Source organism: Aplidium turbinatum, chromosome 5, assembly GCF_918807975.1.
Source record: "Aplidium turbinatum chromosome 5, kaAplTurb1.1, whole genome shotgun sequence".
Classification (NCBI taxonomy): domain Eukaryota; kingdom Metazoa; phylum Chordata; class Ascidiacea; order Aplousobranchia; family Polyclinidae; genus Aplidium; species Aplidium turbinatum.
Genome location: NC_137476.1, coordinates 13,507,204 through 13,533,414, shown reverse-complemented (window position 1 = coordinate 13,533,414; position 26,211 = coordinate 13,507,204). Strand labels below are relative to the sequence as shown.

Below are 26,211 nucleotides of genomic sequence, written 5' to 3'. Positions count from 1 at the left end.
CCATGTCCCATCTGCTTGGCAGGTAATGTAGTTTCTTGGAGAAATACTATAGCCACTTATGCATTCAAATATGGCTCGGTCGTTGATTTGCCATTTGGATGTGCTCAGACCACTTGTTCTAATGTCTTTTATAAACGATTCAGTTTCAAGTTGGGGGCACACGATTTCTAAAAGACAAAACAATACAAATAACTGAATAAATGCATACAATGATAAACAATAAACCTTCAAAAATGATAAGAATCTGTAAGATTGGGTTGTGAAATTTTAAGGTTCAAGATGTCAAGAATATTGATAGCAATACCTGTTTAAACCAAATAGCCTACTTTATACCTTCACATTGTCTTCCATCACCCTTGTAGTTTGAGTTGCATTCGCATGTATAACTTCCAATAGTGTTGGTACAGGTTGCATAAACGGAGCAGGGTTTTGGAGAAAGCTGGCATTCGTTAATGTCTAAAGCAAGAAAAGTTTTAATTTCAGATGTGTAGATTTTTCATTAGAGAAAATTGTAACAACTATTATGTTATTTTGCGCCGTTGTAATATATAATGCAATTTTATTACATGCAACACAATTAGAAGCCATGAAAAACTATGCGGTCATAGATTCATCTGCTCTCGTTTTGGCATGCTATTGAATGGCTCGCCTAAACTCAGATGCGCAGCTCTCAAGCAGTGTCGGACCGATGCTGTTCAGATCGTTATGCAGGTGACCTCACCACTAGGCCACGTAGCCAAGCAAAGTATCTATAGCCTTCTGTGCATTGCATAGCTGTTTTTTGTTTTGTTTTTGTCAAGATGCTGTATAATTTTTAGGTTGTCCAGTTACATTCCAATATCTATAACCATGAACAAATTAAACAATTATCATTTCAAGAAAAATAAACCCATAAAGGCCTAAAGATGTGTGGGCCTATTAGTATTCAATTTGATTTAATCTGTTATACTTTCAGCGTTGCTGAAAACTTTTGAAATGTTTATCTTATGCTCGTATTCTCAAAACATCAAATATTGCCTACTTTTCTTCTAATTAATTTCAAGCATTCATATTTTGTATTTGAAGTACACCCCTCACCTTTACAGAAAGGTCTCCCATAATCCCAGTGGCCATTAATTTTGCAGGTAAGTACACTGGAACCTTCCATTGTATATCCATCTTCACATACAAACGTGGTAGTCGAACCCACGTTGTAAGTTTGTACTTGTCCTTCAGGAAAAACTATTCTGCTATTTGTGCGAGAAGTAAGTTTGTTGCACTGGATAGCTGCAGAAATACAACAGAGGTTCATAACAACATTCAAGCGTTTTTATCGCATGATTTTCGCTAATACATTTGTTTAGGTATAATAAACACAAAGAGCGAAATGAAAATTGAGATCTGGAAATTTAAGCTATTTGATGCTATTTCAAAATTATTTTGTTGAAAAACGGTTGCCTGTACGCAAACTTACGTTGACACCCTTGACCATAGTTGGCAAACAAGGGCAAACAATTGCATTGATAAGATCCTTCAGTGTTATCACATGTCGCTCCATTTCCACATATGCTGGGGTGTTCAGAGCACTCATTTACATCTAAAAAAATGTCAAACAAAACCAAAATTAAACTATGAAAGCAACAACGGGTTGACTATAGTTGCATAGGCTATTTTACTTTTAGATATTGATTTGCTTACCCACACATTGAGAAATTCTACCAGACCATTTGCTGTTCGACAAGCATTCAATGAAGGTTGGACCATCAAGTCTGAAACCTTCCGAGCATGAAAACGATAGATTGCTTCCAACGTAAAATGCGTCAGAAGATTTGTCCGTTCTATGGAAAGTAGGAGACACCGGGGGACATACCTTCCCTGCAACGAAAAATGGAACTAATAGTTTGACAGGCCAGGATAACTGTATTTGTAAGATTAGTTTACAAATAAATAGTAGCTTACCAATTAAAAACGGGTTGATATTAGGTTTTGTCGCCATGTTGCTGTTGTATTTTTTTAACAGATTTATCTTTTACTTTTGAAATATGCTTTTTCATTTTTTTTTTGCTATCTAGGGTTTATGACCGGTGGTTGAAGATGTAAGTGGATGGGACAGAAAAGCAAGGAAACCAATCTTCGTGTCCACCTTCAAGCATGTATAAGTATCCCATCAGACACAGCCGCATGCTCTGAAACCATGTCGAACCGTCGCCCATTCGAGTGCCATACCAACTACTCGGCTATACGCAGCCGATTTCATTCATTCGTTTTATTGAGCTTACAATAATCACGCGTTTTCGATGACCTTGCAGAACTGTTTCATTTGTAAGTTCCGTTCTGGTAACAAAGTCATGTTTGGCAAGTACACACAATCACACATACTGTTAAACTATAATTATGCAAAAACACAAAAATGTCAAATCGAACATCGCAGGACTGGAATGTAGACAAACATAATATGTGTGCGATTATGTGCAATCTCACAAACATAAGCATACTATACAATAGATTTGATGTTCAAGAATAATCTTTTGAACTGGTAAAAGTATGTTTATTGGTAGCTGGAACAATTTACCAAAATGTTGAAATCAAAAGTCTTTCTGATAATGCAGGTTACATACTTGAACAGAAAAATCCATTTCCTTGATATCTTTCGCTGCATTCGCAAGTATAACTTCCAATGTCGTTGATACAGTTTGCATTGTTGTCACACTCGTGTGTGTTTTCGTTACACTCGTCAATGTCTAAACAGTTTATTAATACTGATCAGATTGAATGATGATACAAGAAAGATATAAGGATTCATGTACAATAAATGTTATATTAAAATAAAAGTGTAATATAATTGAAACAAACTCTTGTATTACGCACTGTTTTCACAAAAAGTGTAGCCATGGTCACCTAAAGATATGGCCTGATTTGTCACATTTTGCATAAATTTCCAGGTTTTTCTAACTTTGGGCGAACGTTTAAATAAATTTTTCTAAAAATTTGATTTTTACGCTTTCTTTATTCTTTTCTCCAGATGACACAATAGGTTTTAACATTCTCACGTGTTGAAAAACAAAGAAAATTTGATTTCGAAGATTTTAGTCAGACTGTTAATTTTCAATAATAGTCTGATTTTGTGTTTTTCAACTTACTTTTTCTCATTTGCTACTGCTTTCCCAGGGCAACAAAAAGTTTTATGTCATTAGGAAACCGCAAAAAGTAAAAACATCTCAAAAAATGTCAGTCAAACACTAGCAGTAGTTGTAATCAAAATCTGCAAAATGTGACAAATCAGGCCGCATCTCCAGGTGGCCATGGTGTAGCATACTCTAAATGAAAAACTGTAACACAGCATAAATATTCTTTGACAGCTAAAGTTTACATTTATCCAAAAAATGCATCTGATAAGTCACGTTGAAAAAACAATGCGACTACAAAATGATTAAAGCAGGAAGCTCTAAAAAGCTGCGAAGTAAGACAACACATAATAACACATTAGATCACCTTCACAGTCAGGTACTTTTACAGTCCAAGTTCTGTCTGTGCGGCATTCAGCAATTGCATTATTCAAAGGCCAAAAGCCAGAATTGCAATAAAATTGCACGAATGATCCAATGTTCCATTGAGTTTTACGAGGATTGGAAGAATAACCGTTATTAGGTTCTCCTGGTGCCGAGCATGTTGACACTGGAAGAACAAAAGCGAGGTATTTGTTCTTGTCACCACATAAAATAACTTATGACTAGGAAGCAAAATAAGTTGAGTTTATCAGGACTAGCGGTACGTCGGCAAACTGGACTTTCATTGCAATATCATACCAACATTATCTGTCTGCTTGATTAGTCAACCAAACTGTCACAGGATCTATCAGTATTCTACAGAGTGCGATAGACAAACAATTCTTCATGGCGCATTTTTGTACACCATCAACAAGCATACCTCAGCAACAATGTGACATTTAACATTATAACACAAAAATAAAATAAAGTGAACGTTTTCGACTAGTGTACAATACATATCGTATAGTTCTTTTCAAGCCTAAATAAAGAAAGAATAACTATACATTGCCTAAGAAAATACTAGAAAATGTCGTATTGTCGTGTTGTTGTATTGTTGCTGAGGCATACCTGTTTATGGCTGAAAAAAAAAAAAACTTTCTACCCAAGTTACATTTTTATAAAAGTCCACAAACCAGTCTAAATTAACTCTACTTGCTTTTCCAAAAAACTTACATTCACAAGAAGTACTGTCTCCTTGGTAGCCTTCCCCACAGACACACTCATATCCGCCAAAAGTGTTCGTACACGTCAATGGCGAACTACATAAGTTTGGAATAGTCTGGCATTCGTTAATGTCTGAAGAAAAATTTGTGGAACATGTCAAGCAAACAACCGTGGAGACAATTTTTCGTTTCATACACTACGAGATATTTTACGTCAACTACAAGCGAAATGTCAAAAGATTAGTTAAGTGACAAGACAATTGCATCTTTTGTGTGTAGTTTAGCAAGGAACAGTTGAAAAACGACATTTTTGATCCCATGACAAATACGCTCTTGATCTATCAATTACTTTTAAAATTTATGTCTTCGTTTAGTTCAAATTTTTTCTTTTTTTATCGTTGTTTTTGTTGACCTGAAAAAGGCTTTTGATCTAGTGACAAGAAGAGTGTTATGGTGGTCTATGTGATATGTCGGTATTGGAGAATGGTTAATCAAAGTTTTACGAGATTACTACCTGCACGAAAAAAAGGCAACTTCCTACATTGGCCACAACAAACACAGAGAAATCAGTAAAAAAGATAAATTAATGCAAGATATATTCTTGAAAAGCAACTCATTTCTGATGTTTCCAAATCAGTAAATTTGTTATAAGAACATGACATAACAAGAATGGTTAAACAGAGTGTGAAAGGATAGAAAGCTTAAATCAACAAAATGAAAGGAGGAGTTTTTCAAGCATTAAAACAACTCAAAGGTAGCAACAAACAAAAAACTTACATTTGGTTCGGGGTAGAAACGGACAACTTTTAAAAGATGAAAACAAAATGCCTTCTGCCTGGAAAAATTACTTCTTTAATCTGTTGAAGGCAAAGAACTCTTTCTCTTTCACTACATATAACTGCAATACACTGAACAAACTCGGACATACTGAAACCTCCACAATTAACACTGAACCATTCGAAATGCGTGAAGTGCTGACAGCTATCAAAACCCTGCTTACAAGGAAACTCTCTTATTATCCGAGTTGATGAAAAGTAAACGAACTTAAGGAAGACCAGCAGAAACATTCATGCAAAGGGTTCGATCTCTTACAAAGCACAGCCCAGAAAAACTGTGACAGTGAACTGAAAATCGCCAATTATGGAGACTTTTTATTGACGCTATTTTGCACCCAACTGGTGTGAAATAAATTATTTGTATTATTATTATTATTATCATTAATGCCATATTTAAGATCTCGTTGTGTTTGCCTAACATAAGTCATGACAAGATATTTGATACACTAAATCTGAGATTTCGCTTTGTTTCAAAGGATCTTTTAGACGGCAAAAATTTACTTATGGTCAAGAAAGCTTTTAAAGCGTTTTTTACACAAATTTCTTTAAGATACGCATATTTTCATAAACTCCCTTAAAATAAGATAAAGTAACAAAACACTTAATCTGGGTAAATGGAAGTGCTAAATTTTTAGGTTGTCGTTGGCAAGCATACTTTCTTGGAAATCCACTGAGGCGCAAAGTATTATGTAATGTTTTGTTGTCGTGAACGTTCCTGTGCATCTGTGACATGTGTGTCAACGCGATCATACAAGGTTTCAGCAACAGTAAGATTTTAGTGTTTTGGATGGAGTGAATTCAAATTAAAATATCTGTTAGTATGTGGATATTTTGAAATTTGTAGTAATCAGCGTATTTGTGGCATTGTGGCGAGTAACTAAAACGTCTAAAAATGATACAAAGTTGTTTTTTTCATGTTCTGTTGTGAATTCAATTAAAGAAGATATGCTGTAGAAATGATAATGGAATTGGTTGACCACAGACTTTTTTATAACGCAAAAAGTGTATCTCACCCAAAGTTGCGGTGGTGTGTGGAATGAAGTGATAGCAGTGCGCTCAATGTATTCCATGAAAATGTTAGCCATGACCGAAGAAATACAAGAACCCATTGGCAAACCGAAAATTTGACGACAAAGAACGTTGTTACAACAAACTGTAGTGGATTTAAAACACAATTTCAATGCTTCTATAATGTCATTGACAGAAAGTTTAGTGCATTCACGTAAAGACTTGTCTTGCAAAAGTAATTAAGAAATTATCTGCATACATTGTTTGAGAGGAATAGAAGTAAATAGGCTCACAACATCAAAAGAAAAAAAGCAATTATTGCAACCAACCAAGGTGTTTTTGATTAATTGTACAAACTCAGAAGATATTTTCACGATGCATTTTTGGTTCAATAGCAATAAAATGTCAATTAAAAATTTCGATAAATTATAAGTGGGCAAACCGATAAAGAACAAGATACAGTAGGTTGAAGAGGAGTGTGGTTTTTTATGAATTTCAATTTTGTATGTTTAGGTAATTCACAGCAATATGGTCCTGAGTTTTGCCATGCTATAGACAGGTAGTCACTGCCTGATCTAGCCCCTTAAAGGAGTCAGTCGTGTTTCCACCAAAAAAACGTATCAGGTTATTTATCTAAAGGCCTGCTGAATAACCTCATTCACTTTTTAACAGCGACCGAATCATCATTCATGTACCTTCACAACTGGGGTTGGATAGCTCCCAGTGACCACTAGGAGTGCAGGCCGTTGACCGCGAAGAGGTGATGGCATATCCACGTTCGCATCCAAAGTCAACTTGTTGCCCAACGCTATAGAATTCCATGAGGTCTATCTTACTAAAGTTGTACTCAGGAAGTTCGCTGATTGGACATTGTATTACTGAAATAAGAATAGGCTCGAAGTTGACAAAGCACCACTTTAGTTATTAACATTTTATCAAGCCTGTACATTCGTACAAGCTGCAGGATATGGAAAACAGTAGGCTACAGGTAGTTTATACTGTATTTATCTTGACAAATATTCTTGATTATTCTTCAACTGAAAGTCTCGTGGAAAATTTAATCCTGCACAGTGAGAATGATGCATATTTACAGAAGTTTTATGCCACTAAGAGGTGTTGTCACAGACAATTATGATTTTGTGAATTTTTCATCTTCCTTGGTGATGTTTCCAATAAACTGTTCAATATGCTTGTTGCCTTCGCTGAGTATTGAAGCCCTATCCTTCAAGCGCATTGCTAATGTGCATACGTGAACAGCAGCTGCTGCAGCTGAATTATTTTCCTGTTGATCTTTCCAGGTTTTTGGTATTTTAATCTATGAATGTAATACAAAAGTAATGTAAATCGTTATAAAGAGTAGAATTGCAAAATGCTTGCCTATGCCACTTACGTGCACAGTTCTTTCCGTCGCCAGTATAACCTTTCTTACATTGACAACTGTAGCTACCCTGGATATTGTAGCAGATAGCATTCTCATGACAAACTCGTGGATTAGTTAACAGACATTCGTTGATTTCTGAAAAGGAGATGAAATAATTTATGAAATTGCGGTTTACCAAATACAATTTTGTACTGACTAAGCCTATGGTTTGTTAATCGAAACAGCAGGCATTCAACCCATTGAGCCTCGCCGCAAGGGATCCATTACATATTTATCTCGCCGGACAAGATCCGAACTACTTTCTGCACACAAAAATATATGTCATATCAAAGGTTCCTGGTGATTGAAGTCAACACACCCATTTGTGTCAATGGCTGTAACCATCTAGCTGACATAATACCGCGCATCACATTGGATGAAAGAAACGTAATTGAATGCAGGATAGTGTACAACTGACACCAGACTCCACGTTTATCTACATCATCTCGTCATGCGAATCCCAGTCTTAGATCAGTTCTGTTAATGCACATCTCAATCGAATACGAACAGGAGTTGGCCTCATCCATTCCAGCATGTACATCGGAGTTCGGCTCAATGAGTGGACTGTGGATGTGGGACCAAAAAAAAACTGCTGACTGTATCAATCGTTGGTGTTCCATCTATAAGCCACCAACCAGAATACACGGTAGGCCTACAGTCATACTGGATGTACCTACGCTGACTTGGCTTTTCATCACGTGCAAGTAACGTTGAAAACCTGTTTTATATGAAAAAGCGATAAAACATGACACAAAGTTATCAGTACCGTCTGGATTGTGAAATCCCGTTGCGCAAAATTTTAAATATAAAGTTTAAATCACAACTTCCGGTAAAAGAAGTTATAAATTTTAACGTTTTCTATTTTTTTTATTTGTTTACTGTACTGTATTATTTGAGATAGCCCACTACACGCTGCTCTGAGCAAATGACGCAATTCAAACGCTGCGACATATGCATAAATGCCTTTGAATATAAGTACAACCCAATATACGCTAAAGCTGTAACATTTCCGTGGAGATTCTAGTTTAATTATCTGCAACAATATTGTTTGGGAGACCAGTTTAACCCTTGGAAGGTTGGGGGGGGGGCTGTCACTTCAACTTTTTTGTATCAACCGTTGTATCTCTAAAACCACCGAGGCTGCGACTACGAGATTTCTTGACTTTTCCTAACTTTTATTCACCTCTATTGAGCTGAAATTTTGAGCGAATAAAGGTTATAAATTGAGAGATATAAGGCATTTCTCAGCACATCCTCTGAAATATTTCATATTCTATTGTTCAAAATTTTCCCACCAGCTGGATGAAAGTAATTAATTTGGCCCATGTCTCGTTAATCCTAACTGTTTATGTAAAATTATGTAAAAAATTTTAATCACAACATTGCAATGCATGTTCTTCATTACTCTACCAAAAAATAATGTGTAAACTCACGCTACAATTACAGTCATAAGTCACCTCAACATTTCAACGTATATGAGCAGTTCTAAAATTCACATAGTTTTAATTTTCGGATATGCTCAGCGTGAATAATTTTACAAAATAAATCCCAAATTTTGAAACCGTGCCTCAAAAAATAACAGACATATCATAACAGACTAAAGCTTAAGCTGAAATAACAGACTAAAGCATAAGAAGAATCGACAGCCCCCCCCCCAAAAAAAAAAAAAAACTGAGCAAGACTCCAGGAGCCCTACCTTAAGGGTTAAAGGTTTGTGAGAAGTCGAACACAGCTTGATACTAATAAACATCTAAACTGTAAGGAGCCATAAAAATAAAATTTACAAAATACCATTAGCTCGAGAAAAGTGTTAGAATTTAGACTAATTAGGAATGTGTCTAGCCTAGCTATGGCTTTATGTTTCTTCCTTGTAATAATAACAACCATTTCTCATTTTACGCAGATTACGACGGCATGACGATTCATAACTGCCCAACGCACACTCAACACAACCGATATCTGAAATCACAGAAGAGAGATACAACCATTGCATTAGCTGCTCCCAGTTAATGTGACATGTCAGTAGTGTCTTCCGAAGACAACCACATACTCGGTGTCGAACCGATGTCCTTTTGGCGTTGCGCATGTGCTCTCATTACTTGGTCACGTTAATGTTACTTTAATGCAGATTTTTCATAATGAACGTACCTGTGCAGTGATGAGGTTGTTGAGACCACTGACCAGTAGATCCACATTTGATTGGTATTGCTTCCACAGGGCTATATCCAGGAGCACATCTGTATGTCACTTCATCCCCAGGAAAGTATTCCATATTCACGTCTGGCCCACCCAAATTCGGTGTCCTCAACATTGTGAGACAGGAAATTCCTTTATAGTACAATATTGTGTAACACTCCACATCTTTAGCAGACAAAAATATAAATTTGGAAAGCTTGATAATATAATGCAATGCTCGTAGCATGCACAAACCGACTATACTTCAGCTACCTTTTGTGCGCAACTTCTAGCGCATAAAAGGGAGAAGAATAACTATGTCAGCGCAGAAGGCACTGTTGAACATTCACTCAATTGTCAGACTCCGAAACTCAACTAAGACAACGATGATAAGAAAACACTTAAATATTGAACGGACTTCATGCAAGACATGAACATTGTTATTCCACTCCACTACACTCCACTACACTACACTGATCTGGGGCAACACCTCAAAGTAAAACATATTCGACGTTGGCAAGATGCAAGGCATTGACTTCACTCACTCATACAGAGGTGCATGGAAAACTTTCAATTATCTTCCAGGCTGCAGCTCCAATGCTAAACAATTCCCTGTAACAGCTTACGCAATAGCACAACACCTCCTATAGCCAATGGCAAATATGAAGTGGCAAATAAGAAACATGCTCTTTCAGTGAAGCAAGAATGCAGCAGGCTTTGGAAGGCCACAAGCGCAGGTCATTTGTCAGCCCCCTTTAGCACCAGAGAACTGACATATGTCATTAAGCAAGTTAAAAGCGGAAAAGCACAAAGGCCTGATTGGTGAATATCCCTCCAGAATTTCACACGCAATGTGGCCCCAAATGCTTGGCATGGTTACAAAGCTTCTGTTCTGCTTGCCTGGCCTTCCAGGCCATGCCTAAAATCTGGCAAAAAGCAATCGTAGTGGCACTATCTAAACCAAACAAGCCAACTGATGATCTCAAGAGCTATCAGCCGATATCACCACGCGTGTCCATGTAAGATCTTGGAACGGTTCCTGCTAGCCAGACTTGAACCAGATGTTGATTCTCAGTTGTCTCAAAAACAAGTTAGATTTCAGCACAGACGCTGTACTACTCATCAGCAGTCATAGTATATTGAGAAAAGCTTCGAGAAGGACAACAAGGCAAGAGTAGTCTTGGTGAACCTCACTGATGCTTATCACACTGTGTGGCATCAAGGGCTTACACTTAAGCTCGTCCACATGATCTCAGATAAAAATGTAGTGTAATTTTTTTGCTAAAGACTAGTGATGGCCAGTGCAGCTGGTCCCGCCGCTTCAGAAACGGTGTACCGCCAGGTTTACGGTCATCGCCTTTGCTTTCCAACAATATATCAGTAACATGCCAAAAGCTACGTCACGCCAGTGCAGTTATGCTGATGATCTGGCACCTTTCATCTTTGCCATAGAAGATCCAAATGCGAATGGTCACCCTTTCTCAATGGAAACCCACTCTCATACAACCCAAGTCCCATTTACTTAGGAGTGAAACTAGATCGGAAATTAAGATACAAACAGCATGTTAAAGCCCTCCGTGCCAAACTATCAGCACGTAACAAATGCTGGGATACTAGCACGTCGACACTCTGTACAGGTGCTTTTGAACTTGTTTGCAGCATCTCTGAATATGTTACCCTCGCTTGGTGCCGCAACGTACACAGAAGTAAAAATGACACTGGGCCCTCAACATCACTGAGGATAGCAACCGGCTGCCTGCGCTACAACGCGTAAGGAAAATCATGCACGTCGTGTGGTATTACAAACTATGTCAAGAGATGATCACTTCCTCAACCACACGGTCCTAAATTCGTACTCCCAAGCGCCCCAGCGCTTAAAATCTTGTTGCCAGTTTTCCAGCCTTGCTGCAGCTATCTGCAACTGCAACTTCAATATTTCTGTTTGGAATAGTGAATGGAAAGAAATCGTGAGAGCAATTCAACTCACAGTCTTTCTTATTACCAATGCTCAACTTGGAGCATAGCTACCTCCAAAGGAATAGATGAAGCCTTCAAACTCAGGTGGATCGTTCGATAGCAATATGTCTCAATGGGACCTCGCAGCTTATCATTTTGAGCGAGTGGCTCAAACTTTCCCTGGACACCATCTATCAATGTCCAAGATACCGACCCCAGGATAGATATGTAAACTTAACAACGCTCGATGAACACAAAATTCATTGGCTGCTGTGCCCAGGAATAACAACGTGACCTGCAGCGGCCTCAAACGCAAGAAAAAAAACAGTATCTTGAAAACAATATTTGCAAAAACGTTGCCATGGTAACGTTGCTTGATCCTACACTATGGCACTTACGAATGCAATGTCTTCCATTTATTCCTCTGTATCCGTCTATGCAATTGCAGCGGTAAGAGCCAGGTGTGTTTGTGCAAATAGCTTTACTGTGGCAGGTGTGTTCACCACTGGCGCATTCGTCCATATCTTGAAAAGCATTAAAAAGTTTAACAAGGTTAAAAATGGGTAGATGAATGGGTAAGCTATGTAGAAAAATAGATGATACTTCATAGTAAAACTTTTCAGCACTTCTTCAGTACGTAACATACAACACATTAATTGGTGGTTCCAGTGTGCAACACAAAAAAATCAAAAAAGCAACGAGGTGTTTCTGGATATTTACGGTGCGCTAAGCACGAATATAAACTCTTTTTTTCCCATCACACTCCATTTTTAGTAATTTTGATTTTATATTTTTGCAACAATGTGTGTATTTCTTTTTATCGCAGGTACTACCTTGTAAACACTTGAAGTGCAAGTTATTGTGCATTAGACAAAGTTTTGTCAATTATGCTCGCCGTTGTGGTAGTGCCATATATTATAAGCTAATCCATTTCGTTTTGCAATTGGATTGAGGGTACCAAAATTTCAACGACGTAAAGGTCTAGAGCGAAATGTAGGCTACAAAGTAAGTGTCGTTATTAAAAAATTATAAAGAGTACCAAAAGGTCTGTAGCGTTTACTATACCCAGACATTTGGCAGTTTTTGCATTGTTTTGGTCGCTTTTTGCGTAATGCATGCTCCAATAATTTTTGTTTTTACAAGTCACACTCTGTAGCCTATTTGACTAAAGTCATCCAACTGACAATCTTTTTTTCATGGCCACAGAAGGATTTCAGTATCTTATGATTAAGTGTTGCCTTGTCTTGTCTGCCTATAATATCACATAGTTTTCAGAAAATTCTAGAATATCCGTCCGCGGTGGCCCCACTTTACCACATCGATGGTACACAAAGCACTTTTTACCTCATACTTCAATTAACACTGGAACAGGTTAATTTATATGTCAACTAGTTGGGTGATCAATGTGGTTTAGTTGGAAGTACTGTATTATTTTTTCACTTTTTGAGGGGTACAAAAATGCACACCACTTATAGGCTGCAGTATCTTATGCTGCGTACCGGGATAGTTTTACATGTATCACATTTACAGTTTTCAGATAAAAATGCTGCTTTGCAAAAATATCCGAGCAATTTCATTAGTTTGTCCTTGAATTTTGTTGATTAGCTATGCGTGTAATCTTCATTTTATTGGATTTATAAGCAATAAGCATAATATTAAAAAAATTAAAAACGTTTTTTTTTTAAATCCTAACGTGATCGCAATATAGCCTACCAAGCCCATATTTCGGAATCAGCGCCCCTGAACTTATTAAGTGCTACCTCAAAAAGTCTTGAAGTTTTTGAAAGTTTGAATTTTTTGCACCGTGTTAACACCTTTAAAAGAAACAATAGGCCGGTCCTAAATTGAAAAACTGACTTCACAAAAAGTCGTATTACCAACGCATATAGTTGGGGGGTTTGTCCAAACGCCCCTGCCAGTTTCTTGATCTAGTTGACAAGTAATTTGCCAGTACGGAGTGGTATCGTCTTGGTCGTACCCTTCATCGCAGGAGAAATACAAATGGTTTCCAAGAGTATACTGTTCTTTTTGTCCAGACGAGATAAAACCGTTTGCAATATCAGATATAGGATTGCAGACAACCACTGTATAAAATAATCACAAAGCCATTAAGACGCCAAATCTATGTATTGTGTAAAGAAATACAACACTTTTAGCTACTAGTGATGATTCACTGTCCAGTGTCCAGTGTCTACCACGATAATTTAGTTTGATGATTAGGCACCAGCATTTACAAACAAAGTAACGGCAAGACTAAGCAATGATGGGTCAACTTTCTGAGCGTGCGCTTGAGCAACACATTTCAGGTACGGTTTTCCATTCAGCGGTATCTGGTGGATGGAATAATTTATAATCCACAACACTTCAACAACAAACAATCTTCTCAATCGAATCTAAATCAGTGATCTAAAGCTTATACAACCATGAGGATTACAGGACAAACTATCAGCATTGAGCTTCAAAAAAGCTTTTTCAGTCCGAAGATAAAGACTCTAACAACAAATCAATTGTACTTTTGAAACTGTATGAATTTAACAAATCTATGTATTTCACTTAATTCTACATTAATCTAACATACTGCATTGTTTTATCATTCTATGTCAGTTCATTTTGATATGTGATTTATTCTTATAATTTTTCTTTTGCGAACATAATTATTGATATAAAAAAGCTGACAATAAACATCAAAAATACCATCATCAGAGTGAAACTGTCTTCAGCAATCATCTACGGTTGAACCAGTGCTTGTAGAATTAACAATTTTTTCCTATACTCTAAGTGCAGGAGGAAAAAAAGGCATGAAAATGTTCTTACATGCACAAGTGGAGTCTTGTGTTTTGATATATCCTAGCTTGCAGCGACATGTATATGTTCCTCTTTGGTCAATGCAATCTGAGTTTGGTGGGCATGGGTTCTTTTTGCATTCGTTCAAATCTGGAAAGTTGACGAAAAGACTTTTTATGAAACGCCACACCGATTAATCAAATAAGCTTACTCATACAGCATCAGCAACTTTCTGATTAATGAGCAGCACAAATAAATGTATAATTTACCAGAACAAGCTGGAGTTAGGGCATCCCAAGTACCATCCTCTGTACACCTTAACCATGCTGTATCAATCTGGTTGATTTGATATCCAGGATCGCATTCGAAAGAGATTCTGTCTCCTATGGCGAACGATGATGCGGTTTCGACAATAGACGTCCTTTCGTTAGTGTCGGTTGGTCGCAAACAGCGAATTTCTATAAAAACAAGTTGGGATATTGAAACTAGTTGTTGTTTTTAAATTTTTTTGTGAAAAATAAAACATCTTTTTGTGGTTTCTTTACGAAAACTAATAGACAAGCTTGAATTCTAATCCATACTTCTTGAATATTTTGAGTTGCTTGTTAACCGTAAGGAAAGCGCATACTTTTTAATTATTGCAAATCTACGATGCAATTATATGCAGATTCGCTTTGAAATAGCTTAATAAAACATGGGTAAAAACATAGAGTCTCCTACATATCTACAGTTGTGAACTGAACAAATAACAGTTGAACAAGTGACAACTGAGCTATAGCCACATTTCAGCAAGTGCCTGAAATCGGCAAATGATGTAGGCTATCTAAGCAAGACGAAATTTGGCATGTCACACAAGTCAGAAAATTCAGTTTAGCAAGCGATGACCAAACAAGTCTGATGCTGGGTGAAAATCTCATTTGCTGACTTGGACAGTAGCTGAAATGTACTTGCTTGAAGCAATCGCTGAGTTGTCACATGCCGAATGGCTTGACGACCAGGAATATTAGTGCTGTACAAGTACACTAACAACATATTTTACTAACACAGAAATTCAATTCAGATGTACCTTCAAAAATTACATAGGCTGCGAAAGAATTTGTACTGAAAAAGAGGAAATAAAAAAGTGTTCCTGCAAAATCAGAAAATAATAAGTTCAATGCTAATCGTCACTTACCTACGCATTGAGTGTTTCGAAGAGTGTAACCTTTAACGCACGTGCACCTATGGCTTCCAGGGATATTAAAGCAATCTGCGTTCGCTCCACAAGGATTTGCTGATGTTTTGCATTCGTCCACATCTACAACGGGATATTTGTTTATCACTAAACACACAAAACCAATCGCAACTCCACCATCTACACAAGCCGAAAAGTTTCATATCAACTGCATCTGTAATTTCGTAGCAAACGAAAATTACTAAGTCTGAACAATAACGATCGACTACGATGCACATCTACTGCCTTTAACTGCAAATGATTAAGTACCGTGTAGCTTAACTTAATTTTTGTTTGTTTCCAAACGGTGAGAATGCCAATAGCGGACAACGCGTCCTGATGGTGCGCTACGTCTGCTGTGCTAGCCATCACCCATCAGTAAGTATAGGTCTACAAAGGATACGGCAAAGGAGTAGCAATAAGCACGCAAAGTGTGAAATTTCTCACTAGCATGTGGTATTTTGATAAAACTGTTCGTTTGTTAACAGCTTACAGCGGTTACAGCGGTTCTTATGACATGAGTAGGGGTGGCTAAAAGCGTTTTTTGTCGTTGTTTTTTCTCAAACGATTTTTTATACTATTTCCAATCGTTTCATAACATTTTTTCAAGTAACAACTGTTTTCATTTATGATAACAAAGAACTTAAAAAAACTGTAAAATTATAATTGCTAAATAACTTATTATTAATTAGTTTACTGAAGTTTTGACTAAGTTATGTAAATCAGAAGTGTGACTGTATGCTCAACAAGTGGTAGCCTACCAATGAACGACCCCACTTCAAGCGTAACCAGTTATAAAGACCGTTCTGATGATGAATCCTGGGAAATGGTCCGAGTGGTGACCATGCTAACAATCAACCTTCATTGTTGCTTGTCTCAAATTATTTTATTAGTTTGTTATTTGTTTCATTCCGCATAGCCTATCACGACGACTAGCCTAAACGTTGTTTAAAGTCTAATTGGTGAATCTGCAGTCTAGTCGACTGACACAGTTTAACTTATCGATATAAAAGTAGAAAGTAATATATTGAATAGGCAAATTCAAGTTCTTTCAAATTCAAATTTAATGTAGCCTACTTGAATTTGCCAATTTAGTGGAGTACTTTCCTTTTTTTTATCACACTGTGCTTTCTTTTTAAATCATTGATGAAGTCAAAAGTAGATTTTAATGAAACGTTTAGTAATAAAGTTTTATTATGGTAACTTATCAATATCTTGATTACTTTAGAACAGATTTTTCAGAGAAGCAAAACTGCAACCTATGTTACAGCATTTTAATTTTAGACAGATTGTATGTGCAAGATGGTAAAGTGGTTAAGAATTGATTGCTTGTAATAGTACACTTGACTTGCATTATGGTAGGTTTTTGTATTATGTAGGTTTTTACATTATGTATTTTTTACATTACATTTTTTACATTATTTTTTACATTAAATTAGGTTTTGCATTATGTAGGTTTTTATGGTAGGTTTCTTTCAACTTACCTTGGCACCTAGGTGGGTCGTCCGACCAGTGGCCATTGGGTAAACATGTGATTGGATTGGTTTGACTATGAGAAACTGCATAGTTTTGTCTGCAGATGTACGTTACTTTTTCGTTGACAGCCCACGTTGCTGCGGGATCGTCTTGACCAACGTACATGCCATTCTGCGTTGTTTCCGGTCGACTGCAGCGATTGGCTGTCACGAACATTTAGGTAAGATTCAGAACTAAGTTGCGTTGAATTTTAGAAAAACATGTGTTCAAATAATGGCTTGCTTTCATGTGTCTTACAACTTGTATTAAAATAACAAGACTCAAAGCATAATCTACAAAGTTACTCTACAAAAGGTTTGTTGAAAATCTTAGAGCTAATCAAATAAAAAAAGCAAGAAACACAGCTCTTTCAAAGTAATGTTGCAGCCACTGTAGCAATGCTGAAGTTAATCAATGGACGGTTCTACACACTTACCTATGCAACCTTCACTTGTCTTTGAAAATCCTTCCTTGCAAATGCACTCATAGCTGCCTGTGGTGTCTACGCAATGACTATTAGATCCACAAGGTTCGGAATCGCATTCATTCATGTCTGTCAACATTCGTTAGAATGAAATTTCATAATAAGCCTCTTTTCCTGAAGCAGGATTTTGTCGAGTACATAGGCTATATTTTAAGCAGTCAATTCTATTGCCAAACAATATATCTCAGCAATAAATTCTGCTTTTCATTTTATTTCTATTCAAACGGGCATTGCGCTTGCCTTGCAACTGTTTTGGGACAAGTCGGTAACGAGATACATATAATGTTTTAAATAAACTCAAATAATGGAAACTTACACACCTACAAGTAAATCCGTTTAAAGTAATAATGCAGGATCACTTTTACAATTTTTATACATATAACATGTGCGGCGAACAAGGAACGATAAGTAGAGAATATGCAGTCATACTTTCACAACTAGGCATATTTCCACTCCATCCATTGCTGGTGCAGCGAATACTTCCAGAACCATTCATTTGCCAGCCTTCTTGGCAACTGAAAGTGATGTCCGTGTTGATTTCGTAACTGTCTTGATTGTTGAAGAAGTTTCCATTCGTTAGGTCAAGCAGAGCAGCACATCTTCGCTCTGTACAGAAAATACTAAGAAGCAAGGCAAACAAAAAACGCGAAAAGGTGCATTAAACAACGAACATTTGTTACAAGTCTATACATTTAACCTTATAATTTCAAGAAAAATAGCATTACTTTTGAGATATGTTAAAACTTACTGATGCAAGTAAATCCGTCTCCTTCATAATCGTCTTTGCAAGTGCAAGTATAACCACCGATAGTGTTATCGCATCTGGCAAAGTTGTGGCACGGGTACTTTGTGCATTCGTCCTCATCTGCAAACGTTGGGCAGAGTAAGAACCCGTAGGAACTTCTGGTGGGAACGTTACTAATGGCAAATATTTCGATGATATTTTTAAGACATCTTTCTAATCTAGCGATTAGGCTGTAACACAACCAGCTAGAAAACATGAACTTTCGAACATGCATGTTGAACATGTACACAGCATGTTTACCAATAAAAAATAAAGTTTCCAGCAAGCGTAAACCCTTTTAATTGCTACGGGTTCTTTAAAGAGCCTAACCCCTCAAAAAATACACACTGTTTGTAATCACCATAACTCTAGTTTTTGTTAACCAAACTGCATGGGTTTTACTTTTTTAGAATAAGGAAGACTTGTATTGTCCAAAATTTGAAAAAAATTACTAGGTTTGTATTTGAATTTTTTCTGCAATTTTCAATCATGTACAGAGAATTTTTATTTTTTGTGCTAAGTGAATGTTTTGCGGTTCTTTCTTCGCATAACGCCCACGCCTACGGCTTTTCTTCGCTAAACATCATCGTGACAACGTTTGTGTAGAAAGCTTGATGCTTGCCTGACATTTAGCGGTGAAGTTTACCGCAGTTTAAAGTTGTTTTTTTTAGATGTTTAAATGGAAACAAAACAAAAATCAAAAAACACAAAAATTTTGTATTTGTCAGAAATTTTAGTCATTGATAAATTTAAAAAAAAAATACACAAAGTTTGTAGGCTAAACGTATTGTAAAAAAACTGTTTTAAAATGCAACAACTTTCAAGTTTTGATTTTTCTTGGCATCCGTTCTCAAAATACAGCAGTTCAAAATCAAAGCCTTGCTCAAACGAAATTCTGAAAAATGCATCAAAAAAAAGCGTAGCAGCCAAAGAGTTGACAAAGGTTGGCTGAGTAAATTGTTTCATTGTGATATATGAATATACAACAATAATAACCCTTCTTTATTTTGCGAGTGCCAAACTTCATCGAAATAATTATAGTAGCTTATCAGGCAGTAAATAATAGTTTTCCAACGAAACAAGCATATTAACCCGAGAGGTATATAGTTGAATGTTTTAAAAATCATAGTCCTAATACTACAAAGCAGTCATGTGGCTTTCAACTCTACCTGTGCATTGCAGTGGGCCAGGGGACCATTGTCCTGTGGACTGACAGGTGATGAATGTTCGGCCAGAAGAAATAACGTAACCGGGTGCACAATGGTATACCGCCATATCGTCTTCTCTCCACTGGGTGGTTACTTGGCCATTTAATGTGATTCGATCAACATTTGCGGTGACTTCAAGGGGAGTGCAAAACGTTTCTAAAGAAAATTTATATTATTTTTTTTTATGCAAACAGCTCACGTTGTTTTGTTTGTCATAATTGTCATTATATTTATGATCTCTTGAAAACATCTCTTTTAATATCTCAAATTGACGTTTCTCTTTAACCAATCCACTTTGCAGTTTCTTTTGCTTGATATTAGCGCTCAACTGCAAATACTATTGTCTCCCGCTTTTAACTGTATTTATGAAACCTAGTTATGGTTGGTTATAAAGTAAATTTTGCAATACAATGTCAAAACCCATAATATATCAGAATAGTAGAAATGACTCGATATAGCGTTTTTCAACGCAGAATAAATTGACAAAAGACGCTAAAGACGAACTCGCTGAGCTTCGTTGCCAAGCAGCCATACTAACTCCTCTATCGACGAGCTTTTGAGTCAAACTACCTCTTCCATTTCAAGATCACTGACCCTTTAAACAAGCACACTCGTCGAATGAACTCAAGACAACCATTCGTATTAGCCGTTCAACGTTTGCTAAATAAATGTGACGAACAAGACATCTCTGCAACTCACCACTGCATTATACTGTATATGAGGTCAAATTAATTTCCCGTACAGCAATAAGCTTATTGTGTTTTTTTCGAGAACACTCGTCCCATCCGCCTTTTCTTATAAACACAGACGAGAGTGGTCCTCAATTAATTTCGTACGGGTATCTTTTTCCCCGCTCAATCATGCAGAAGTGGGCCGGGGAGTACCATTTCCTTTTTGACCACTATGGTGCTGAGGAACAAACAATACACTATTTCTTCGACGACTGTACTACACAAGTTACCTCTGCATTGCTTTCCGTTTCCTTCATATCCTTTCTTGCATGTACATAGGTAGGTGCCGACCTTGTTATCACAGAAGGCATTTGGATCACACTCATGGCTTCCTACACATTCGTTGATGTCTAGAAAAATCAAAGTTTAGAGGTGTTTGCAATAAAATCACTAGTCAGTTGATGAGTTATAGTAACAATTGCTTGCTGTATAAAGCTATACAAATAATACACAAACAATGTAAAAATAACTCACGTCATTTCTTTGTATTTTTAGAGCATTAAAAGAAGAATATAAAATAATCTAATATAAAAAGGTATATTTTAAGAACATAAAACATGATTGTACACTTACCAATGCACACCGGAGGGTCAAGTGACCAAAACCCATTGGTTTGACACTGAGCAACTGACGGAAAAGGTTGTTGGAAGCCTTCAGAACAAGAATACTCAATCGTGCTATCCACGAGAAATTCACTTCGGCTATCTAGTGAAGGATTGGTCCTCAAGTAACGAGACAATCTTGGCTTGCCACATGTAATGTCTGTGAAACAGCAGTGTGAGCATTCCCTGATGCACGATTGCACGTGTAACAACAAAATGTAATAATCACAAAAACCATTGTTAAAACATAAAAACTATGAACCTGTAAAAAGCAAAATTTTATGCAACAACAGCTATCTTAACTTCAAACTACAATTGCCCTGGAAACTGAAGCAATTGCGTTTTATTCCCCTATAATCAAGCCATGAGGCGATGGGATGGCGCTTCATTCCCGTGGTTCACTAACTATAAAACTTTTACCTTTACAGTTTACATATAACTATTATGTGTTTGAAAATATTAAATTAATGGAAGAGTCATTTATAGGAGAAACGTAATGAGAAAAGTAGAAGATTTTCCTTTTTTTACAGATGATTTCTTTGACATGTCACAAAGCAAGGTTTAAGAAAAAGCGCACATTGACTGAAAAATATTCTTTATATACCTTCGCAACCAGTACCAGAGTCGAAGTACTCTCTCTTGCAGTGACATGCATAACTTCCGATCGTGTTGGAGCAAACGGCGTTCTCATTGCAATCGTTAACTTCGTTGCATTCGTTATAATCTATCCAAAAGTAGAGTTGTGTTGCGGGTGGATCAAACAGTTTGAAATACTTCAACTCGACAAATGCAAGGACTCACTTAGTGTAGGTCTGCATTGAGTAAATCATCACCGCATTTATTCAATGCTTTCGTGATGTATGTAAGCTTGTGCTGTAGTCTTTTGGGAACTCACGAACGCTTCTTCGTAACAATTTCAAAAATGGCATGTTTTCAATGGATCCATACATTAAAAGCAGCGCTCAAATATTAAAAAAAAAAAAACTTTTCAATGTTTTAAAACTTTTTGAACAGTCAACCACATTATTGTTGGTCGCAAACCTTCACAATCAGGAAACTTTTCTGTCCAGTCTCCAGATGACTTGCAAGTGGACGTTGGTGAATCGTTCGGTCCCATGCGATATCCTTTTCTGCAGTGGAAGCTTGCGACAGTGTTAGGAATAATGACATGACTGGACAAAGATAAGATCCTTCCACTGGCTTGAGGTGGCTTTTCACATGTAATATCTGTAACAAACGTGGGAGAACACTTTATAAATCTTTGCTAAAAGAATTTAATAAAGTAAGAAAAAAGGTCCACAGAAAAAAATGGAAGATAAAACAGTTGAATTTAGATAACAAGAATAACCACGATTGCGATTGAAGCGGTAACGAATGATTTTCCTCAATGCCTATTAAAGTGTAAGCACTGTTATATCAGCTAAAATTATTCAACAGTAAAACCATCTAATACATACGCGCGCAGTCTGTTCCGGTGCCAGAGAATCCATCATGACACGTGCATTTGAAACTTCCTGGAGTGTCAGAGCATTTAGCATTGCTGTGGCAAGGATATGGGAATTCCGCAGAACACTCGTTGATGTCTGAAAGTTGTACCACGTTTAGTGTGTTAAATTTTCGACTGAATCATAATAATCATAAGAACAAACAACATTCTTTCGTTGACAACGCAATATTTTTCTACAAGAAAACAACATTACGTTGAATGCACTCGTTTATATAAAGTTCTCTAATGTTTATAGTGTACCTCCGATAATGAAATTTTGTAGTTAAAAAATCAACTCCAGTCAATCCATTGGTAGGCGAGACAGCATACTAGTTACAGGAGGTTGCTTTTCAGTTCAGGCATACCCGACAGCACACCAAAGGAAAAAATCACATGTTTTAATAATTATATTCTCAAAAAAAATAAAAATGAAAACACTTCAAACGCGTGTGAAAATTCTAGCTATGCTGGCATAATAACAATAGCTATCAAGGTATACAGTACATCACTTAAAACTTCGACTCACTCTCGCAAGTTGGAGGAGATTCAGACCAGGTTTGATTACGACGACAAAGAGCAACAGACTCTCCTTGTAACTTGTATCCAAAATTGCATTCAAATACAGCGTAAGTGTTGTACTTCCACCTCGTTTGGGAATCGCTTTTAACTGCTCCGTTTGTTGGAGTAACAGGTGTACGGCAGATGATTTCTTAAAGCAATACAAAATATTACAAAGGAAGCCGAGATAAGGTTATATTCAAAGTATTTTTCAAAACCTCAAATGAAAGAGATGAAATGTCATTCAAGCAATCATTACAGGACGATTACTTGTGACTGTGCGATATTGCAATTATATTTTTAAATCAAACAAAACAAAGTAACCTTAGCGGGTTTATCAAAATGTATTACAAACACAAAAAAATATTTTGTTTGTTTATGGTTCAAGAAAGCAAACTCTCTAACAAAGCTTTATATTTTTAAAACGTTGCAAAAATCAAGCTTCATTTGATGCAGTTTATTCTTGGAAATTTTGGAAGTTAGTAGCTCCTTTGATGGAAAAGCTGTATACTTTTGAAATATGCCATTGACAGGTTTCTCATTTCAGATTAAAGTGGATATTTTTAACAAACTCAATGTGTATTTAATGAATATCTATATCTATGTTTGATTAAAAACGTTTTCAGAAATACTTTCATGACTTACCGTCACAAGTAAAACCATCACCACTGTAGTCAGGGTTACAAATACAAACGTAACTGCCATCCATATTAATACAAGTGGCATGGGTGTGGCAAGGGCTACTGTTGCATTCGTTGATATCTGGAAAGAAAAAAGCACAAACTTTCAATAATAAAAGACATAAACGAAAAAGTGACAATACGTTCTATATTTAACAGTAGGTTAAGTGTTTTCGCATTTTAGTACTCACGGTACTGTCAGTTGCGAAATATAAAGTCGTGAATTGTGTAATATTTATGTCAAACTACGACATCTTACTCGTAACGGAAAGATCATTCAACTTAGCTACAAACCTACGATCCTCAAAACCTCGGTTATAGAAAAGGTAGCACCTGCAATTGTCACTTGCCTGAACATCCAGGAACCTCATTAGACCATTCTCCTTGCTTCTCGCTGTTAGTTTGGCATATAGAAGAAGGCTGGCCTTGGATATAGTAGCCTGGGTTGCATATATATTGCACTTCGTTGCCTAATGTGAAAGGAGCAGTGCCTGTAATTTGTCCATTCGCGTGAGGTCGTTGTGGGGAGCACGTAATAACTGTAGAGATACATCACATGTTTAATTGTAAAATTGCAACAAGCTGTAGTGTATAACTGTATAATAATCGATAGAAGAATGTCAAAAGTAAGAAACAATTAAAAATGAATTGTGTTTGGTATGATTATTCTTGAAAAGACCAAATTTTGTTTAAAACAATGCGACTATCATATCAGTAAAAAGTATAAAACGACTATCATGAAGTATACATAGGCAATTGCGGGAAAGTGGATGTTTTTAGTGCAGTTTGTTTGATTTATTGATCCATGTTGCAACATTAGTAAACCATGTGGAATATTAGAGAAAATGCCGTACTATCTATGCAGTAGAGCTAGTTCTTTATTTCCACTGACTTTGGAAACAAGGCATTTGCCTTCTACCAACCTAGAGCAATAATAGACAGTTGATTTAATTACACATCAACCTACTGTAGATGCAAGCAAAGTAATCAAACTACATTGATTTGATGGATCTAAAGTAATATGGAAATGAAATTATAATCGAAGAGGACAATGATAGAAACGTAACAGTAGAGTTGGAAAATTGAACATATTACAGTGTAGCCTACAGAAAATGGTACATTAAATGTCCTCAACAATCGTGCTACTATCCTTTGAAAGCAAACGAAAGTGTTCGTTACAAAGTAATGTTTTTTATTCATTGGTTGTGTTTAACATCGACGCACTTACTTTGACAAGCACTTCCGACCATCAAATATTCGTCTGTGCAAGTGCAGGTGTAACTTCCCTCAGTATTTGTACATACAGCCTCCGCTTGACAAGGCTGACCGATGGCGCATTCATCAATATCTGAAAATATTTGAAAACAACCACAATCATAACTTGAACTTGATAGAAAATGTTCTACAGTATATCTAATAACAACTATGTACCATCCAGACGAAATAAACATTGATTGACGCTAACATTGTATGATCTGTCATATCAACAGCACTTGCGTGTCTTCTTTTTGTATAAATCTGAGTATATTTAATGCCTTCGATGAATACCTGTAGAACATCCTTTAAACGTTATCAAGTTGCATAAAAAATGAGATGGCACAAACATCATCATTAAAATGTGATATGCAACATTACACTAAAAAAAACGAAAAGAAGGGTTTAGAGCAAGGGTCTCAAATACGCGGCCCGCGAGAACTTTTGGTGTGGCCCGCGATGCATTTTTTAATTTTTAGTAATTAACAATTACAGTAAATATTTTGTCCATAGATGTAGAAAGATAAGATGCACTTTAAAATTGCTCAAAAAATCTGAAAATGCTCATCAAACTTCATATGACTTTTTAGTACAAATGTCGCGCCATTTTATTGCGTGAGAGAAACTCGTATTGTTACACCACAATCACATTACCTATTCACTTACTGTGTCTTTATTGCAGTATTAACCTTGATAGTCTGTTTACTGATGTCAGTTCTTCAAGGGTTTAGTTTTTTCCGCGCTTTTGAAAGTTGATTGCTAGATTTTTACTCTCCAGGTCAATCGTTTCTTTTGCGTTCTTTTTTGTATTTTTTTTCTTGCGTGTGTAGAGTGTTTTTTCATCTCTTTGTTGTTCAACTGTTTTATTAGCATCAACAACGCACAGGTACAAAGGATTGACATGGAGAGAAGAGCACAAACAAACACAGCCAGGTCGAAGACTTTAAGAAACCGGCCTGCCACACCCCGCGGCGGCAGGGAGAGGCGTGATTTAGGGGTGACGATGCACCCGGAGGGTAAGCCCACCAGCTTAGGTCGCGGGGGCCAGGCTGGGGAGTCGAGGTACCTGTGGAGGGAGAGTGTGGATCGAAAACACTACATGACCCGTCCGCAAATTTAGAATAGCGGAGTGGGCCAGGGAGACAGGCTCTTTCTGTATAGCGCAGAAAGATGACCTGCGACGGGCCGGGCGACCCGTCGCGTGTTACTACTTTTTCTTGCAGTCTAACGTTCTTGGTGTGTTCTCACTAACTTTTTATTGCGTTTTAATTGTGTTATTTTGTTTATTGATTTTTATTGCGTATTGCCGGCCGGTTCAGTAGTAAAAT

At 36.8% G+C, this 26,211-nt stretch overlaps 1 protein-coding gene and 1 long non-coding RNA gene across 2 annotated transcripts in view; both read right to left on the bottom strand.

Annotated features, from left to right (window-relative positions):
* Nucleotides 1-36: 36 nt before the first annotated feature.
* Nucleotides 37-1,195, bottom strand: LOC145769964 (uncharacterized). Its single transcript, XR_014289117.1, has 3 exons — nucleotides 1,078-1,195; nucleotides 334-456; nucleotides 37-167 (listed from the first exon to the last, which is right to left on the bottom strand). It is a non-coding gene; the product is annotated as an uncharacterized LOC145769964 (long non-coding RNA).
* The window catches only part of LOC145770958 (sushi, von Willebrand factor type A, EGF and pentraxin domain-containing protein 1-like), a gene marked incomplete at its 3' end in the record, with an annotated part of 51,136 nt that continues 26,120 nt past the window's right edge, over nucleotides 1,196-26,211 (bottom strand). The window contains exons 17-44 of the mRNA XM_082582699.1: nucleotides 24,858-24,977; nucleotides 23,980-24,168; nucleotides 23,595-23,711; nucleotides 22,918-23,100; nucleotides 22,363-22,488; nucleotides 21,947-22,132; nucleotides 21,510-21,629; nucleotides 20,877-21,065; nucleotides 20,534-20,653; nucleotides 19,534-19,728; nucleotides 18,329-18,445; nucleotides 18,010-18,186; nucleotides 17,533-17,649; nucleotides 17,066-17,260; nucleotides 15,543-15,665; nucleotides 14,638-14,826; nucleotides 14,399-14,518; nucleotides 13,462-13,668; nucleotides 11,983-12,108; nucleotides 9,602-9,781; nucleotides 7,424-7,549; nucleotides 6,729-6,911; nucleotides 4,200-4,322; nucleotides 3,472-3,654; nucleotides 2,598-2,720; nucleotides 1,678-1,854; nucleotides 1,454-1,576; nucleotides 1,196-1,266 (exon numbers count right to left, since the gene is read on the bottom strand). Coding sequence (XP_082438825.1) covers nucleotides 1,196-1,266; nucleotides 1,454-1,576; nucleotides 1,678-1,854; nucleotides 2,598-2,720; nucleotides 3,472-3,654; nucleotides 4,200-4,322; nucleotides 6,729-6,911; nucleotides 7,424-7,549; nucleotides 9,602-9,781; nucleotides 11,983-12,108; nucleotides 13,462-13,668; nucleotides 14,399-14,518; nucleotides 14,638-14,826; nucleotides 15,543-15,665; nucleotides 17,066-17,260; nucleotides 17,533-17,649; nucleotides 18,010-18,186; nucleotides 18,329-18,445; nucleotides 19,534-19,728; nucleotides 20,534-20,653; nucleotides 20,877-21,065; nucleotides 21,510-21,629; nucleotides 21,947-22,132; nucleotides 22,363-22,488; nucleotides 22,918-23,100; nucleotides 23,595-23,711; nucleotides 23,980-24,168; nucleotides 24,858-24,977 — 4,205 coding nt within the window. The remainder of the gene's footprint in view (nucleotides 1,267-1,453; nucleotides 1,577-1,677; nucleotides 1,855-2,597; nucleotides 2,721-3,471; nucleotides 3,655-4,199; nucleotides 4,323-6,728; nucleotides 6,912-7,423; nucleotides 7,550-9,601; nucleotides 9,782-11,982; nucleotides 12,109-13,461; nucleotides 13,669-14,398; nucleotides 14,519-14,637; nucleotides 14,827-15,542; nucleotides 15,666-17,065; nucleotides 17,261-17,532; nucleotides 17,650-18,009; nucleotides 18,187-18,328; nucleotides 18,446-19,533; nucleotides 19,729-20,533; nucleotides 20,654-20,876; nucleotides 21,066-21,509; nucleotides 21,630-21,946; nucleotides 22,133-22,362; nucleotides 22,489-22,917; nucleotides 23,101-23,594; nucleotides 23,712-23,979; nucleotides 24,169-24,857; nucleotides 24,978-26,211) is intronic.